This window comes from Podarcis gaigeae (genome assembly GCF_964106915.1).
Source record: "Podarcis gaigeae genome assembly, chromosome: 9".
In the NCBI taxonomy this organism is placed as follows: domain Eukaryota; kingdom Metazoa; phylum Chordata; class Lepidosauria; order Squamata; family Lacertidae; genus Podarcis; species Podarcis gaigeae.
Genome location: NC_139685.1, coordinates 43,164,150 through 43,183,853, shown reverse-complemented (window position 1 = coordinate 43,183,853; position 19,704 = coordinate 43,164,150). Strand labels below are relative to the sequence as shown.

Sequence of the window (19,704 nt, the reverse complement as noted above, 5' to 3'; positions counted from 1 at the left end):
GAAGACATTTGAAGGCAGCTTTCAGCAGATGGCCCAGTCGGATGGGCAGAATATAAATAATCAAATTGTTGCTGTTGTTGTCATCCTACCATGAAGTCCACCTTGCACAATGTTGGAATTGGGTTTTTAGTGTGCCCTTTGGAACTTCCTCCCATTACATTTCAGGCAGGTGCCTTCACTATTTTCCTTTTGGCACCTATTGAAGGCATTCTCCTTTCAACGAGCCTTCTAAGTGGAGATCTTCATTCCAGTTAGCCTCTGTATTGGATTTGAATTGTTGAAATATTTATGTTGTTCTTTTAAACTGCTTTATATAGATACTTGTGATTTTATAAAATTGTTTTTATATATGCAATTGTTTAAATTGTTTTATAGAATTGTAAATCCCTTTGGGATACTTTATGTGTAGCAATGCATAAATGAAATAATTATAATGGTACCCTATTAGAACAATACCATATCTGGCTGTGCTGGTGGTTCAATAGTGCTGAACCACGTTCCTGTATCTGACTCAGTATGTATTCCACAGACATGGAAGCAGAGGGAGGGGAAGTGCGAGTGACGCTTCCTCTCTTGCTGCTTCTTCGGGATTCTGCAACCATCAGACTGTAAATGCCAATGGTGATGAAAAGAAGCAAATTCTTAATCTGTTTGAGCCATTCTTTACCCGGCCATATAGTAAATGAGAAATGCTGCCAATATAATCCTTGAGGGAAATCACATTTATCTTAATGGCAACTGGACAGGACTCATGGCTATATGAGCAGGAGGTCTACAAAAATAACAAAGCTTCAAAAAATGAAATATACTGTGTATACCATAAATATACAGAATGCCATAAAACTATGGTTATGAAAAGAATCAAAGGAATGCATCAGATTTATTTCCACTGCGATTATATTCAGTTTCTACACTCAGCTCAATTGCTCAAAATTTTCTTCTTCCCAAAACATGTATTAACGGTGACCTCTTTCTGCAAGCGGTACCATTTTTGCAGCAGTGACAAACACTGCAGAGTACCGTGTGCCTAAAAAACAGCCCAACTCCTCTTTAAAAACAAAGAAGAAAAAGGTAAAGGATTATTATTCGTCTGATTATCATCTAGTTAACTATTTTCAAGTCAAACAAGGAAGCAAAGTAATACTTCTGAAGATCAGTTGCTGGAAATAGCAGGAGGGGAGAATGCCCTTGTGCTCAGGTCCTGCTTGCGTGCGTCCCAGACGCACCTGGCTAGCCCCTGGAGGAACAGGATGCTGGAGTAGATGGGCCATTGGCCTGATCCAGCAGGCCGTTAGGCTCCTATTAAGTGTCCAACAAACAGTCAAGTCTGTGTAAGATGTTTCCAAAGCAACACCAAAAATATGTATTGTAAACTTATTTGATTTTTACCTAGAGCTTCATAAATGGCCTGTTAATACACAACAGGCTGTGTGTGACCTTAAGAATGTAACAACTGGACCTGAGATTCCGGAAAACATGGACTTATACAAAGGAAAATAGGTTCTCTTGGAGAGGCTCAAAAGCTATCCTGACTCTTGAAGTTATGTTAGTGGGCCTAGAAGTCTCCCATTGCCACCCAGCAAGTTATATTTTGTTTGTTTCTCCTTTTTTACTTGTACCCCACAAAGTTTGATTTGGTTTTATTATTTTTACCCCACTTTTCTGTTTGGGGAGATGCAGATCAGCTTAAAAATACTAAAACCTATGTCATGAATATTCATTGCATGCTATGGATGGTACTCCATTTGGATGGTTTTATTAATTATTATTATTATTATTATTATTATTATTATTATTATTATTATTACTCTACCAACTAGTCTAGGCTTGGTGGAGAATCAAACTTTACTACAAGCCACTAGACCATGTTCTCTACAGTGTCATGAATGTTTTCTGCAAAGTTTACCCAGGATCTGAAAGCCTGTGGCAATCTGGTTCCACTGCTCTCATTGAGCATTGCTGCTTGCTACTCCAAAAGTCATGGTTACTTATAAGTTTTCTTTCTTTGTTTGTTTTTTTAAAAAACATGCTAACAATATTAAATGATTAAATGTTAACTTTCTTTGAACTACAACAATATTTCCATGGAAACAAAAATATGGGATGCGTATACTAAAGAATAAATTAGAATTCATATATATCTCATTACTTATCATCTATGGTTTAAAATATTTATCTGTTGTTTGCTAGCAAAAGTATCTTCGGGCAAACAACTGAATTCTGCCCTTTCGGACTAAAGCAGTAAAGTGGTAAAAATAAGGATAGATAGATTCTACGGAGCATAATTAGGAAAAACCTGTTCATTTTCTTCTGCCTAGTGATATGGTTAACCTCATTTGTAACAGTTAAATGTGATTTTTGTAGCATTTGTAGCACCTGCAGGCACTCCGTCCTCAAAGGAAGAAGAGAACAACTTATACGGGCTTTAAACCCCCTACTTTGCAAATAGGCTGTAACCCTGTTCAGCCATTTGGAATCCTTGTTTCATCAAGAAGGGAGATGGCAACTTCCCCCTGACAAACATACATTCACCTGAAGCTGTGAAAAGAGCCTAAAGGAAAGGTGGAGAACCTGAAGCCATCCAGATGTTGTGAGACGTACAACTCCCATCATCCCTAACCATTGACCATGCTGGTTGGGATGATGGGAGTTGGTACAGCAACATCTGGAGGGTCACAGGTTCCCCCATCCTTGGCCTAAAGTGTATGCAAGCATGGTCTCTTCCATGGCTGGAGGAACCTTGCTTTTCTATTTACTATACACAAACAACTGAACAGGACGAGGAGCTGACAAGGTGAGGGAGATGTCATATGGCATTTGGCTGCTATTAAAATGCATCCTAGCATCTTTTAAGTAAAAAAACACACATTCACTGATATATGCTATCTAACAAGAACTCTTTTAATTTCCTCCCCTAAAAATGTGTTTTAAACTATTTTAAATTTGGTTTGGATAATAAGCACAGATTTCAGAGAGAACTGTATTAAACTCCAGTTTCCTTTCAAACACGCAGGAGACTAAGGACTCTGATCCATCACATACATTATTTTAACTGCCTTCTGCTTCATTGTGTTTCCTTAACGCTCTGAAACAATGCAGAACTGAAAATGCATACGATGCTTTAACTCTCAGCAGAATGACAGCTCATACCTGGATTAGAGGTTTTAGAACTTCTTCCTTTAGGGGCTGGGAGTAACAATAATTCCAAAGACTGCGGTGGAGTTACTTTCTCTTGCTTCATATCCGAAAGCTGCAGGGGATCTTCTGCAACCAGTGACTTTTTCTTCTCAGCCAAAAGACTGCCTGCAGCTCTTGCAGCGACCTCCTTGAGAAGGGCTGCTGAAGAAGTCATTGAGGCGAGAGAAAGAAAAGAGCTAGCTGGCGCTGGGTGGTCCTGACCAGGAGTCATGCTTCTCTCACTGACTTTCTTTGATAGTGCGGCTAAGGTGGAGCTTGCAGACTGGGAACTAAATGGCGAAGAAAAGGTTTCAAACCTGATAGGATCTTCAGTTCGAGAAAGCGACTTGTCCTGAAGGACTGCATTGGCAGCTGCTTTCAACTTTAGGATGGCTGAGTCCGGGGACAAACCACAAGATGGCACCGAGTTGGGCAGCCACTTGCCTTGATTCCATATAAACCGGTTGTTGGCGCCATATTGGTCATTATGTTCCTGTTTTTCAGCCAGCTTTCTAGCAAGGACACTTAGCTGCTGAGCATGATGCGTAGGTGGAGAAAAGGAGATGTTTGAGCCAAGATTTACAGGGGACTCAACCCTGCCGTTAACTGCAACACTAGTGTCTAGCTTGAGAGAACCAGCCTCCAGCAGACGTCTCAGGTTACTACTCAGTGGCTTATTGGGGCCAGGAGTGTCATCTTCACATGCAGAAGACACACCGGGGGAAAGGTGTTCTTTATTCTGTAACACGTCCCTCAGAGCCTCGTTCTCAACAGCTGCTAGCTCCAGGGTGTTGCTGCTAGGAGTTGCACTCCCCAGGGAAGTGTCTGGAGATGTGGACTGTTCTTGGATCCTATCCTCAAAGGATAATTTGAAGTTCTCCTGGACTTCTCCATAGGATGCTTCTGATGGGGTTTCTGAAGAGTTTCCAAACCAGTGATCTTCCTCACTAAGCTCACCTTCAGCTTCTTCCTGCCGGGTACCATCTGTGGAGAATCAAAGGGAATCACTTTCATTTCAAGTTCTGTCCAAGTTAAGTGTATCTATAGGACTCAATGAGGTCCTATGATGTTAACAAAAAGATTCTCAATAAACATTAGTTTGATACAACTTTAGCACCAACTATGTTACGTTTTCAGCATATGTTTAAAACCTATTTCCTCACCCAGAGATTCCAATACCATTGATGCTGATTTGGCATATATCGCCAACCACAGTGTATTGCACTAAATAGCGGTACTTCAATTGTAGATTGTTTCATACAGAAACCTCATGAGTTGCACAATTAACTCGTGCAAATTCAGGTTTACATGCTTGGCAAAAAAATAAAAAAAATAAAAGGGGGGCAGAAAGAGGGTAAGCATCCAGGAAAAAAAGACGTTGGCAATCCCACCTCCAATTGAACCCAGTATGTTCCGGCTATATGTGACTTTGGCTTTAGGCACAATCTTCGGAACATAGCCCCCACGTAAGTTGTGGGGCTTACTGTAATGTGTTTTACTATTTTTACATGCTGCTTTAGATATTGCACAAGAGAAAATTTTCAATATGTGATATAGGAAAAAGCAGAGAACACTCATCCTTTAGGGCTTTGATGTAACCATTTGTATGCTTGACTTGAGAAATAAGGACAAGCAAATGTATTTGCAATATGACTATCACAGTTAGCCATTATAGCCCCATCAGCACTATGCATTTGATATGATATGTATTATGCCACTTTAAACAGTCGCAGCTCCCCCCCCCAAAGCATTCTGGGAGCTGTAGTTTGTTAAGGGTGCTGAGAGTTATTAGGAACCCCATTCCACTCACAAAGCTACAATTCTCAGATTTCATAATTAATCCCACTTCCCAGGGACCTCTTTCCTTACTTATATTCAGACATGACATGAAATATTTTGGACCCCACCCAGAAATTGTACATAGCTCAATCCAGCATAATGCCACTTAACTGCTAAATATTAAGATTTATGACTATGTGATGTTTATTTCTAAATCATTATATCAGGCTCCAAGAACACGGATTCATCTCTCCCTGCCCCCAGTTTAAAATAAAAAAGCAAGTCAGTTCTTCCTTGGAAGAGAAAGAAACTAGCTGTTTCATAAGATTGTAGTCTAAAGGGGGGGGGGGGAGTTAAAATGAAGAGCGCTTCCAATAGAACTGTCATTTTTCAATTGAAAATTGTTTGCTTCTTTAACCACATTTTCTCATCACTGGCAGTTCTAACATATCTTCTCCCTCCCAAGAACTGACTGGCAGTGTTTAAAGGGCAGTGACCCTGGATTGCTCTTGCTCACAATAGGCATTCAGAGAGACACAGATATGACCAAGGACTTTTTTGTGCACCAGGCTGGCCAATCAAAATGCAGTAAAGAACAATAGTAACATTAAAATTAAATGGATGCTATCTCTTCTTGCCAGTTATCTTTAATAGCAGGATTGCTTTAAGAAGAGAACACCTCATACAATAAAAAGAGTCATGGAAATACTATACTACCATGAGTCACCAAGAATATTTGGGGGAAGGTAGAATCTAATGACATGAATACTGTGATGATACAGTAAATAAAGGTGGTTTAAAAAAATCACTCTGGTAACATTAATGGCCGAATACCTGGATACAGAATTATTAACTGAGCCCATTTATACTTCCACCAAACATACAAAACATAAATCTGTATCAGACAATTAACAGGATCAATTAATAAAAAGCAGAACTCTGAAGAACAGCAAAATAACAAGACATGTCCCATTTAGACGTTTGCTGAATTGCAATTTAAATGCTATGAGAGATCCAGTTAGTTGTTGCTAAAGTGTGGCAGGGAAAATATTTGTTTCAAGTAGTATGAAGTGTCCAACTAAATTATACTCACGAGTAGACCCACTGAAATTAGCAGACCTACATTAGTCATGTCTGTTAGTTTTACTGGGTCTACTCTTCCTAGGATTAACATTTGATACAATACTGGATCTGGAAGCCCTCTGGAACCAATGGACAAGAAGGGTGGGTCCACAGGAAAGAAGCTGCCTGTTATGGATGGGGACAGGGCAAAGAGGAGAGAGGAATCAACATCCTGTAGTAGACTATGTGCTCTGCATGCAGAAGGTCCAAGACTCAAACAATGGCATTGCCAATTAAAAGGATCAGGTAGTACGTGATGTGAAAGACCTCTGCAGTTCTAGACTAGGCAGATACGTAGCCCAACCTGGTATGAGGCAGCTTCATAGGAGTTATGGACAAACCCTACTACTTCTCATAACTGACAGTCCAAGATATAACTTGGAGGTATATGAGGCTCAAGATATGATCTACTGCCATGTGAGGCCAACACCTTACTGAAGGTCTGGGTTGGGTCACTGCATAGATGGGAACCATGTCTATGATGCTTTGGGTTCCATGATGAATGGAAGTGCAGTATAGTGTAATAAAATAAAATAAAAACCATCCACATACCCCACCTTGAAGAAGCACACAGGCTAGTGTAAGGAGGAATTGTTTGTTTGGGAAACACTGTTTTTTGAAGGTTACAATTTTTTAAAGGCAAAACCACCGCCTTTAACAAGGACTGGTGAACCCCGAAATGAAAGCTTCACTTTAACTTTGTACTCATTCCAATAAATTATAAAGAAAAACTAGCTGTTCCCTGGTTCAGTACATTCAACAGCCTGTAATCAGTTTTGAAGCTAGAACCTGACCTGACCTCATCCTCTAATCAGCTTCTTAAAACACCACCTCATCTCCCCAGCCCAACGAAGAGTCTCCTCCTCCTCAGAACTGTATTGAAAACCTTTGTGGGCCCTCAGAATGGACACAAGAGTACTTCAACCTCATAATAATGTTGAGCCATGAAGAATACAATGCCCTTTATAATTTTTTTTAAAGGCCACTCAGATTAAAACATCAATGCACTTGGATGCAAGCAACATTTTTTTTTAGTGCAGCTACTCATTTAAACCTGCCAAGGTCGCCAAGGCAACCAGATTGCAGTCTCTCTTCCAGGGGAGAAAGAAGGTGCAGAGAGCACTGACTTGTAAGAAGAGTGCGCAAGCGTGTTCCATCATGCACCAGCAATATTCAGCAAAGTTGAAGAGTTACTGAGCAATCTGTGTGAGAGGCAAACCCATACCTAGTTAAATACAAGATGAGGGAAGACTATTTTGCTTGTTTAAAATGCACCTGGGGGATGAAAGTCAGAGGACTGGTTGGCTTGCAAACTGGACTCACCTGGAGCAGTTGGTTCTGTGGCCATTTTTGTATGTGCCTGTTCTCTGCATTTGCACAATGGCCTAGACTGCACAGCACAGCATGTGAAGCTGCCTTATGCAGCACTAGATCATTGGTCCATATTGCCCGGCATTGTCTACTGACTGTAGGTCACCAAGGCTTCAGGCAGAGGCCTTCCTCAGCCCTAGTCCTAAGATATTTTATCTCAAGGATGGGGAGCCCTATTCAGCCCAAGGGCCACATTCCTTTCTGGGCAATCATCTGAGGGCCACATGGTGCTGGTGGGTGGGTCCAGAGGTAAAAGACAGTGGAGCATGCAGTTTTAATTTTATCTTTACAGTACAGTTTCCGCACACATTCTTTGTCCAAGTGAACAAAAAGCAGTAGCCAAGTCCAGCCACACAAAAACACTCAAGGAGGAGGAAAGCAGCAGAAATATAGATGTATGGACTCCGGCCAATCGAGAAGCATGGGTACCCCCCACAAAAATTTATAATCCGGAAAATAATTGGACTTTATGGTGTGGATTGATATAATTTGGACTAATTGGTATGATATGTCTAATCTGGTAATTCGGTAAATGGAAACTTAATAAAAATCATTAAAAAAACCAACAACACTCAAGGAGGGTGTGAAATAGGCAGTGCTATTTTTCTAGAAAAAGAAGTGCCAGAGCTCACCATGAACTCCTCCCTTGTTCTCTCAGAATGGCAATGGTGCCCACCTGAGAGGTGTCGGAGCTGAGTTCTTGTGAGCTCCAGATGGAAAAAAAGCATGGACAGGGAGGCCTGAAGTCTACTTTTGGCCCCTAGAGCTGATGGTCCTCCTCATTTTATCTGGACATGCCACAGATTCACTGAAGCTAGGACCTTGGGCATGCACAGGCTGTGCCACTGAACTCTGTGTGGCTCCCTAAACCAATGTGTGGGGAATTGCTGAATGGGTGGTTCTATCATGTGACAAGAGGAAGCAATGCCCAACCCTATGCTTCTATTATTAGCAAATCAGTTCCAAGAATACCTTGCAAAAATAAACAAGGAAGTCTCTAAAGAAACACAGGCCAACAACTTGGTTCATTTCTTCATCTGAAAGGATGCCTTTCTACTTGATATATACCACTATCTCCTTTAGCAATCCAAGCTAACTTTCACATAGCCAACAAATTATTGCGCGCGCGCTCTCTCTCTCTCTCTCTCTCTCACACACACACACACACTTCTAAGGCTGATAGATCAGCCAATTATCTACTTCCCAGAATTTTATTTGTCTTCTGTTTTTTTATCTGTACATTATCAATACCTATTACAAGAAGATATCGTTTTAAATTATCAAGACAGTCTTAAATTACCAGGACAGGCTCAATGCAATTACAATTGGCTTATTAGGAAAAGCATTATAAAAATAAATCTGTACCTTTATATTAGAACGCTTACTCATAAGAAATTTATTTTCCATTACCAGAAGAATGCTGTTGTTTTGTAGGGAGTCTGTAAGTAGTTGATATTATTCTATAGCCCTGGTACACCAGGTTGCCATTGCCAATGTAATCATAAGAACTGCAGTTGCAGAAACTGGAGTTGCAGAAACGAAAACTAACACTCGTTACACTTTGGCTGTGTCCTTGGACAATGCACTGCCATCCACCCATCACATCACTGCACACCTATACTATGCTCCCTTTCTACACAGTGAATACTTTCCGGACTTTCCCTCAATGGGGAATACTTCTACAACCTTTGAGTGTGGGTACCTGCATTTCTAATTTTTTGACAATGTGCATCACCAAAGAAGGGGACAAAAAAAGGTGCAGCAGATGTGCATAAAATTTGCAGCTGCCAATTAATATGCAGAAATTCACATTTAAAAGGACTGTGCTCTAAATAGAAATAACAGTGCATTTCACCATAGCAGGGAAGAATGTGTGGCAAAGTGCTGCCAACTGTTGATGAGCAACTTCAAGGTTCCTGATCTCCCCTTTTCTGTTTCATTATCTTTAAGTTGGACACAGACCAGGCAGCCCTTCAAACAGAGGATTCCTTCAAAGAGAGGGCTGTCCTTTGCAAAGTAGAACATGTGGCAACTTTACAACCTGCTGGATAACAGGATTGCTACACCAGCACCCAGTTATTTGCTAAATCACATCCCTTGTATAACCAACTGATCACTGCTCTCTGCAAGAAAGGGCATCATCCTCCAGATACCATCTTATCAGGAGGTCTCTTTTACGCTGTGCCAGAATCTGTGGCAGAAGCACCTACTTTTTAGAAGTCATTCCTGTTGCATATCAGTCAGGCATACTTCTATTGTCTCTTTGGCACCTGTTGAATACTTTCTTCTTTAAATCATCTTGTGGTGTGTCTCTGTTTTCCCCAACTGCTGAGTATTCATTGATTGCACAAAAAGGTTCCTTTGTTCACAGTAGCCCACATGCCCACACCACCAAAGCACCCACTTTCATGCTTCTAGTTCTTTAGATCTGGGGGGCAGAATGAGGAAAGCCCTCTGATAAGACCCATGCTGTCCCTTCATGGGGTTACATACTTCTAGTGGTATGTCATGGCTGACTGCAGAGCAAAGCCCTAGTCACGTGTTGGTCACATGAAATGTTAATGTGTGAATAAAGGGAAGTGGAAAGCCCTGCTTGTGACACTGTACATCCTACACTCTCACTCCCTAACTCAGTATGTTTGGTGAAGGTTGGAAGAGGGAGCTAGCTGTACTCATGTAGGGGATCCATTAGCACAAGTTGGTGTAGGAGCACTGCTGCCATGCCCAGCCAACAAAACTTAAGGGATGGAATCATACTCCGAGTTGTGTGTGGCCTTGCCTTCATCAGCACTAATTATGTACAGGCAACTTATAGGAATGGACATGCCACTACAGTATGTCCTCAAGGAGACAGAAAATACCACGAAACAGCTTGAGTTCTCTTTGGCATATCTAGAATCACATGAGTCTCAACTTCAAAGAAAAATAAATATTTTCCCCCTCTTGGGAAAATGTCTACAATCCATATGTTCTAGCTTTATCTCCAAGAATGTATCCTTTCAAGTTTATATCTGTTTTATGGGTGGGCAGTGAAACTGGAGCACAGTGTTGCAAGGTTTGATTACCTGACCACTTGAACTAAAAGAATATTGATCTTCCACAAAAAAGAAGTATATCTCTCTTTTTAAATTTTTTTGATGCGTTTTAGAATAATTTCATTTTGTCATGAAGCCGGCAAAACTTTTCATTGGGGAATATAAAATAAAAATCAACATAAAAAACCACTAGTATGTACTAAACAGTTGTTTATGATCTCTAGTTAGGCACCATTATGTTGTGCCAACATCATTCTTATTTTATCTTAAGACTGTTTTGCCTCTAAAATCCATGCAACTTACTATGAAATGCATAGAACTAGAACTGGTTTTGAAAAGAAGAGGCAAAAGGTACTGAGTAATGATTTGTGGCTCCCCATAGCTCAGGTGACAGAGCATGAGACTCTCAATCGCAGGGTTGTGGAATCAAGCCCCATGGTGAGCAAAAAGATTCCTCAATGCAAAGGGGCCACACCTTGCAGCAGCTTGTATTCAGCCTGTAATGTCTGGCTGTGGTCTGCAATCCAAGGATAACTGGGTTGCCTGTCTTTGAGTAAATACTGCTCTTCCTGGAGCCCACACTTTTTGTTGTTTGGCCAGCACAAATAAAAATGCTTTACCATGCTTCTTTGGATACTGAAGCTCTTGTTTTCATGGGTCTATCGAATAGAAAGCTCTGTTAAAATGAGGATAAACTATAAAGCATGCCTCTAAGATAGAACCAGCACTCAAAAGAAGTCAATGCAATCAGGAAGGGGCTCTGAATTGATTTTAACATTCCTACATATGTAATAATAGTGAGCTCATTCTCTGAGTGTAGATGCTTATGTCACCCAAATGGCCCTTTCCATGCACAAGAGGCTCAGATATCCTAAGGTTTGCAAGAGCACACACAAACCTTTTTGGGGGGGAAGCGGAAATCAAAGAGAAAAAACAAAACTGCCAAATGAGAAAGGGCTTCAGTGGCCAAATAATGCAAGACTGACTTTTAAGGCAAAGAAAGAGAACACTACAGTAGGTGGTAAGGAAAGGAATGGGGGAATTCTGGAAAAAGACATGGCTTGAACAAGAGTCTTCTAAACTGCAACATTCTGTTGCAAGTCCTGTGAATACTACGGTGTCCACATTTTGGAAGCTGGGGAACCAATATGGTTTCCTTTCCTTGCAGGCATCAGTAAAAGCAATTTAAAGTACCCTAGCTATCACTTTCAAAAACACAAACATATGGAGTGTTGGCAGCTTCTATTAAAGGCTTAGACATCAGATAAAGGCAGAAGTAATAAAGGGAGTTTTAGGAGTCAGGATATCGCTTCTGCATTTTTTTCTGCCCTCAGCCACCCCCCTGCCCTGGACTCTCTTGTTTTGCCCACCAATTGCTCCAAACTGTTCTGTGAGTTTCAATGTTACTTCCTTAATCCCAGAAACAAAGGGAAAGAATACTTTTCAAATTCTGCAATGCTGTTCACATACACTCTGCAGTACAATACAGTGGTACCTCGGGTTACATACGCTTCAGGTTACAGACTCCACTAAATAGTGGAGAAATAGTGCTTCAGGTTAAGAACTTTGCTTCAGGATGAGAACAGAAATCGTGCTCCGGTGGCGTGGCAGCAGCAGGAGGCCCCATTAGCTAAAGTGGTGCTTCAGGTTAAGAACAGTTTCAGGTTAGTACAGACCCCTGGAACGAATTAAGTACTTAACCCGAGGTACCACTGTAATATAATTGATTAGGCTTATGCATATATTTTTTGCAAAATGTCTTCCTACTGCAGAATTTGGATTATTAGTAATATTTAGGTCACAGTTCTAGGCCCTCTGGCCATGTTCCAATGAGGTAAGGTACACCCACACTAAAAGCTTTCTGGACATTTCCTTTTCTGCAGCTAACAGCAAACCACAAGGCAATTTTTAAACTCAAAGAAATTTAAAAGTGGATTTTGGCAAAGGATATGCCAAACAGGAAGCAGCTAGGAAAAAATGTCTGTTGCAGGCACACATCTGGTATGCATGAGCCTGCGGATCACTAACTCACCCATCCTGGACTACAAATCAGTGGCTCACAACTGTTAGGATTTGGTTGTGGACCATCAAGGTAATGGCAGCAGATGTAGAAAACATTAGTTCTGTGAAGAGGTCATGTTGAGTAACTGGTCATAGGAATGAGCATATAGCAACCTCGACATTGCTGAATGTACTTGTGTTCAGAGAACCTGTGTTGGTACTGCATCTTCACTGGGTTCCAAGTTTTTATTATTTATTAAATTTGTATACCGCCCTTCATCCGAAGATCCCAAGGCAGTTCACAACAGAAAAGTACAAAATGAGAAAACGATTTATCATCAAACAACTATGTAGAACAGTGAAATTGTGTTGACCATTGTTGACCATTAGCACTGCCTTCTTCCACAAAGTGGCCAACTTAGTTGTCTCTGGGAAGCCTAAAGCAGGATGCGAAGACAACAGCTTTCTCCTTATGTTATTTCTCAACCATTTGTATTCAGAGGCATTCTGCTGCTGAACTTGAAAATAGACTTTATACCTTTATACCATCATGACTAGCAGTCACTGACAGCCTGATCCACTATGAACTTGTCTCATCCTTTTTAAATCTAAGTTGGTGCTATTACTACATCTAGCAAATTCCATAACTATGCACATTGTGAAGAAGTCTTTCCTTCTGCCTTCACTGGATGCTTCCTGATTCTAGTTTTATGAGAGAGGGAGAAACTTCTCTATTCACTTTCCCCACACCATGTATACATAATTATATAAACATTGGTCCCCCCCTTACTCACCTCCCTCCCCCCCCCAAATTAAGAAGCTCCAAAACATTGTAATCTTTCCCTTCTGCGATTCCTGATAATCTTGCTCCCCCTTTTCTGCCCTGTTTCTAGATCAGCAATATTCTTGTTGAGACTAGGCAGTGGTATAATAGCATTATGACCCTGGCAGTTTTATTTTCAATTGCTTTCCTAAAATGGATAGTCCTGATCAATGACAAAATAGACAGGTCTTTTGATTGTAAAAAAAGTAAGAAATTAAGTATGTTATATGAAACTACTGAACATATTTAAAAACAAAAAAAGGTTTAAAGTTTATGCTTAGTTGTTCGTTCATTCAATTTATACCTCACTCCATTCCAAGAGCTGTGAACGACAACCATGGTGTCATAAGGAGAAGAAAAACTTATGATAGGGCAAAACTTTTGTCCAAGCTGTTTCACAATTCTTAATGATGTTTACAGTGCTTACATCAGAGGTCAGGCAGAAAAAAAATATGATTTCATTTATGTGTCGGCAGTACTCAAACATTAACAGGTGACATAAGAGCACAGCCACAGCAGATCTAACAAAGCTGATTTATTGTTGCTTTCAATTGCTTTGTGCCTAGTTTTGTGAGTTGTAATGTTCACTGCTATATTTAGTATGCACTGCGCACCTGACTGACCACTTACAATGCATATGTGAGATCTCTCTCCTGCTCACTCGATGTACTTCAAATATGGCACTGTTCCCAGGGGTTCAGGGAAAAGGTTTCCAGTTGTCTTTCTGCCTTTAGTTTGCAAGCATACTCCTATTCCCATAAATGTCAGAGAAATCTACCTTTTAATAATTCTGATGGCCATATCACAACTTATATTTCACTGTATTAGTAATACTTCCCCAAAAGGTATGATGATACAAAGTCAAAAGGGAAGGTTTGGGATTTTTGTTTTGCTGGGCTGTGTTTTCTTCACCAAAGACAGCTGCTTTCTCAGCCCCTGAGAGGATTGCTTGGGGTTAACAAGCAGAGTCAAACAAGAGAGGATTAGGAAGCTACTAGTACTTCTAGGCTAATGCACTAAAACAGAACACTCCATGTGGAATAGGCATTGCTCACTCTTAGACATGTCCTTTCAAGGCACTGCCCCAGCTTATGACCCATGACAGAGTCAAAGGTCATATAATCAACGTATGGAGGTTGAATAAGAGGCCTTCCTGAACCTCCCCCCGCTTTTTTGAAACCATGAAAGGCATGAGAAAATTGAGATTTTGAGAGCGTATCTAAAAACTGACATAGAGGAACTCCTATTTCACAATACAATTTATCTGCAGTATATTGCAAAACAGAAAGAATCCATTAGTTTCTGTGGCCTTCTAGAGATAGAACATATTTAGCCATAATAAATGTTAGTCTTTGAAGAATCATGAGATTCCAACCAGGCTTCCTACCTAGAAAACATATACATTTTGTGTTGTATCAGATCTGCATGATTTGTGTCCCATGAATCCAGCCCATCAACCAATATTATATGTAGGACCTGCTTTGATAATCCCAGTTTTTTCAATCCACGGCATGCAGCAAAACAGGTTTATTTAGGTGCTTCTTGATTGTTTAGGCCTATAATCAATTTCTCCCTCTTAGATGAAGCAAACCTAACATACTACAGAAATGGAGCAGTTAAACTAAATAACAGTAAAACATTATGGATGCAACTTCTAAAGCAGGAATGGAAAACATGTGGTCCTCCAGATATTGTTGGACAACAAGTCCCATCATGCCTGACATGTGAAGCACCAATGGACTCAAAGATGGAGATTTATGCTAGCCGTTTGGAAAGAAAAGTAGCCCTTAGATAGTTGATAGACTGTGAAAAAGGCCCTTGAAATGAAGGAAGGTATCAAATTGCGCTGACACTGCTCCAGGCCTATTGCTGAACTGATAAAACGTAAAAGTCTGGACTGTTGCACTTGTAACTTAGTTCTTTTATCTGCCAATTGGTTGAGCATGAGAATCTTAACCTCAGGGTCATGGGTTTGAGCAAAAAGATTCCTACGTTGCAATGAGTTGAACGAGATGACACTTGTGGTCCCTTCCAGTTCTATGATTCTCGTGGTCCCTATGTGGCTGCAAGTTTCTCTGTTCACATGACCCACTTAATCAACTGTGATCCCTGGCACCCACCAGGGTTAATACAGAGATTACTAACAATGAAATAGCTTCAGCATCACCTTCAATGCTGGCCATACCTATTGCCAATGATTTGTAAATTTCTTACAGTTGTGATAGTGATGCAATTTCAGACATATAGCCGGGCAAGGACTGTATTATATGTGGAAATGAACCACTAACTGAACATACCCCAAAGTTCTGCTGGTGAAACTGAACAGGGCAATGGAGACAAGCTGTTGCAACAACCTATTCTGATGCCAGAGGCATATACTGGAAATAGCCCAAGCTGGGCCAACTGGATCAATCACTTTGAATGAGCTGCACACATAAATAACTGGAACGATGCCACCAAATTTGATTTCCTTGGCCTTCTACTACAAGGCAAAGCCCAGGAGATATTTGAAGGACAAACATAAGGGGTCTGGGAACCTACACTTCTGTCAGGAATGCTTTATATCAATCACTGGACAGAACAACAGAACCTGAGTGGAATTGAATAGTTTTTGGTAAGAGGAAAGTGGAGGAAAAGAAATCTGTCCAAGGTTTTGGATATACCCTGGCTAAGATGGCAGCATGAGGAACCTGCTGGCCTGAGATCAAATTGTGGCTCATAGGTCTGAGAAGGAACTCAGAATAGTTCTACTTAAGAAGAAACTAAAGGGGTTACAAGAAGATACAAAGTTAGAACAAGCCACAGAAGCAGCTGACAACAGCACAGCTCCAACAAGACAAGTGTGTGAGACCAAAACAGATGTTGTTCATGTACATGGAAGACATAGGGCTCAAATCTCAAAGAACTCTTTGAAGGCATGACAGCAATGCTGTGTGACATCAGTGAACTGAAAGCAGCAAGGGAACCACACAGTCTCAAAAAGAACGAGTGAGACAAGGCCACTAGGATAAAGCATGTGCCACTACAAGCAGGAAAGAATTACAGTGGCAGCCATGTTGGAACTGTGGCAGAACAAGTCATTTTAAACATGAGTGCCCACAGCAACATAATTGAAAGATGCCAGGAAACTTTCCAGGGTGGGAACTATGGGCTAAACTCCCACCTAGAAATCAGTACCCCCACAATGTATCTTACAGGCCAGTGAGAGCAGGTCAAAATACTATGTTGTTACAAAAATAGATTGACTTCCATGTAATATTTTGATTGCTTCTGGAGCACAAGCTATCCTTGTACATTCACAATTCTGGAAAAGGACAACTAAAGGATGGTGGCAGAAATGGAAGCCTTCAAGTTCTAAACCAGACCAAGCTCAGCATCATAGAAATATCAGAGTTACCCTCATCATGGGCACACGTTGTCTACCTTGTGGAAGTTCAGTCACAGAAGACCCACCCGGGAAGCCCTAGTGGAGACAAATTCCTTTAAACATATGATGCTTTAGACAAGGCCTCTACATTATAAAGGATAGAATGTCTGTCACTACAACAATGAGGGTAAAGCAGAGATGATGAAGTTTCTGTGGAGAAGACAGTGACACTGTCCCCATGAAGTGAACCGCTTATACTTAGGATGAAAGAAAACCTCAGAGAAGGAAGGGAAGACATGCCAGACCCCATATTGCTAGGCCAACATGAGATTCTGATTGTGTGAACCACAGCCAAGAATCAGTTAAGTCTGAGTCCCAATGCAAGTGGCCAATGTGACAAGAGCCTCAAGTGTGTATCAAGACATGAATCTGTGATCATTTCATATGGACGTGGTGGTTTATGAATATTAGGCCCTTGAGGTATTGGCAGTACAGCCAGACACTGCTATCACGCCAAGGCAGGAACACCAAGATAACCCTCATAGGAAGACAAAGAACAGGTAGCACATAGTACACTTTGTGCAGGGGCTGAGGCTGAAATAAGAGAGTGTGTCATAAAAACAATAGCAAGCAGTGAGAGGAGCTGTTGAAAGATTACAGTGATAGTTTTTCCAAAAGGGATGATGACCTGGGATGTACTGGGTTGACAAATGCCTGATCAAGGCAGGAGATACAAGACATGTGAGACTGGGGTAGTAGAGGATACAAGTATATTATCAGGCAGATTTCAGTCAGCAACAGCAGATGATGATGGAACCAAGAAACATCCATTAAGTCCCCGAGCTGCAGCAGAAGTCTTGGTAAGGAACAAAGATGGGAGAATTCAAATATATGTATGGATTTTCAACAGCTAAGCGATATTACTGTGAAAGAGGCCTATCCTCTCCCAATGATTGCCCTGTGGAAGGTCTGGAATCGGATGTTTTAATGCATTTCTTTCCTCCTGATTTTAATGTATAGATGTGGCATTTATTTGGCTGTAAGTTGCTTTGGGTTGCCCTGGGCAAGATAAAGCAACTGACCAATTTAATAAATTAAAAACACACAAATAAACCATTATCAACCTAATCAGTGAAGTGCTGAACCAGACAGAATTTTGATCTGACTCCAGCAAAGTTATTCTTATATTCCTTGCATTTGTGGGTGGCACTCTGACCCTCTGTGATGTGTTCTATTGGACTGGATCACACTCTAGACCTGCTTGGAAGTGCCTGTTTCTTCTCTACCCTGGATTTGGCCAATGGCAACTGGCAAACAGAGGTACATCCTAATGACTGACCCAAGACAGCATTTACCATGAAGCACAATTTAATGCTTTGCCCTTTGGACTCTGCAGTGCTCCAGTTATGTTTCAAAGATTGATGGAAGTTGTCTTGGCAGACCTACAGGGCACATATCGTCTGGTTTACCTTGATGACATAATTGTCATTGGAATATCTTTTGAAGAACATCTGCAGAAAATGACAGCAATACTAGAGAATCTTTGTCAAGCTAACTTAAAGGTGAAACCAGCAAAATATAATTTGTTCTGTGATGAAGCACCTAGACCAAGATGCAATAGGAACGGACTCTGACAAAGCAACTAGAAGCAACCCAGTCTCAGCCAACATCACACTCAGTTGCTGAGAAACAGAGTTTTGCTGATCTACTTGCATACTATAGAAGATTTATTGCTAACTTTGGCACTGTTGCCCAGCCATTACACAAATTGTCAGACAAGGGGCAAAAGTTCCAGGGGACCACAGCCAGCCAAGGATTGTTCCTAGAGTTAAAGCAAAGGCTCATGTCTGTACCAATTCTGGCTTACCCAGACCTCCAGCTAACATTTATCCTGGATACAGACGCCAGTGTCAGGTATTGCTGTGGTCCAACTAGCACAGTACGATGCTGATATGAAGGGAGTGGTTGCATATGCTAGGAAGGTGCCCATCAAAGTGGAAAGGAACTACCTCACTACAAAGAAAGACCCGCTAGTTGTAGTGATATTTACTAAGCATTTTCGTTTCCTCTTGGTAAAATAATGCCTGCTAAGGGCAGTTCGCAATTCACTTTGATGGCTTCATAACTTCTACGGGCCACAGGGACAGTTGCTGTGCTGGCTTGAGCACCTGGCTCTGTTCCAGTTCCAGTACCAGATTGCACATCACCCAGGAAAACAACACACAAATTCTGATGCTCTGTCAGGCATTGATAATCCCAACAAGAACTCTGAGGCTGAGAGATAACATGTTGATAATTTAATCATAACTCTGACACTAGAAGGAACCACTGCTGAAAATGAAGCAGGAATCTTGCTAGAACTACCACCTTCAAAGAAGTCCAAGTCTTGTATCTAGTGTCATGACTGACTCCTTAAGCACTGCTGGGCTCAGGTATGCAGTGGCAAGCTGAGTCAGACAAAGGAGGAGAACAGAAGGATGACATGGTGGGAGTTGAGACAAGGGGAACAGAGGCTGGGATAGGTGTTTTCCTCTTCCACGATATGGCTGCTCTGGATGGGAAGACAGGACTCCCACAAACTCTACTAGCCTGGATGGTCCACAACTGTTAAGGATGGGGTGAAATCATAAAATACATGCAATCCTTGTAATCACGAAACTACAGTGGTACCTTGGGTTAAGAACTTAATTCGTTCTGGAGGTCTGTTCTTAACCTGAAACTGTTCTTAACCTGAGTTACCACTTTAGTTAATGGGGCCTCCCACTGCCGCCACATGATTTGTGTTCTCATCCTGAAGCAAAGTTCTTAACCCGAGGTACTATTTCTGGGTTAGCGGAGTCTGTAACCTGAGGTACCACTGTACTTCTGTTATAGCCATAGCTCCCACAGTGATCAAACAAGCAAGTAGTCCTCTAAAGCAAGTCTCAATAAATATTCTGGGCTAGCAGATCATTGTCTAAGTGGGCAGAGACACACTTTCTGCCTGACCAAGAAGCTCAAACACTCTCTAAAGTATTTGTAGAACTGTT

General features: G+C 41.2%; 1 protein-coding gene across 6 annotated transcripts in view; it reads right to left on the bottom strand.

The window, feature by feature from the left end:
• The window catches only part of ZNF827 (zinc finger protein 827), a 119,400-nt gene that overhangs the window by 83,957 nt on the left and 15,739 nt on the right, over positions 1-19,704 (bottom strand). For all 6 annotated transcript variants that reach the window (XM_083755378.1, XM_083755373.1, XM_083755376.1 and 3 more), the window contains exon 2: positions 3,151-4,161. In XM_083755378.1, the coding sequence (XP_083611504.1) occupies positions 3,151-4,161 (1,011 nt within the window). The remainder of the gene's footprint in view (positions 1-3,150; positions 4,162-19,704) is intronic.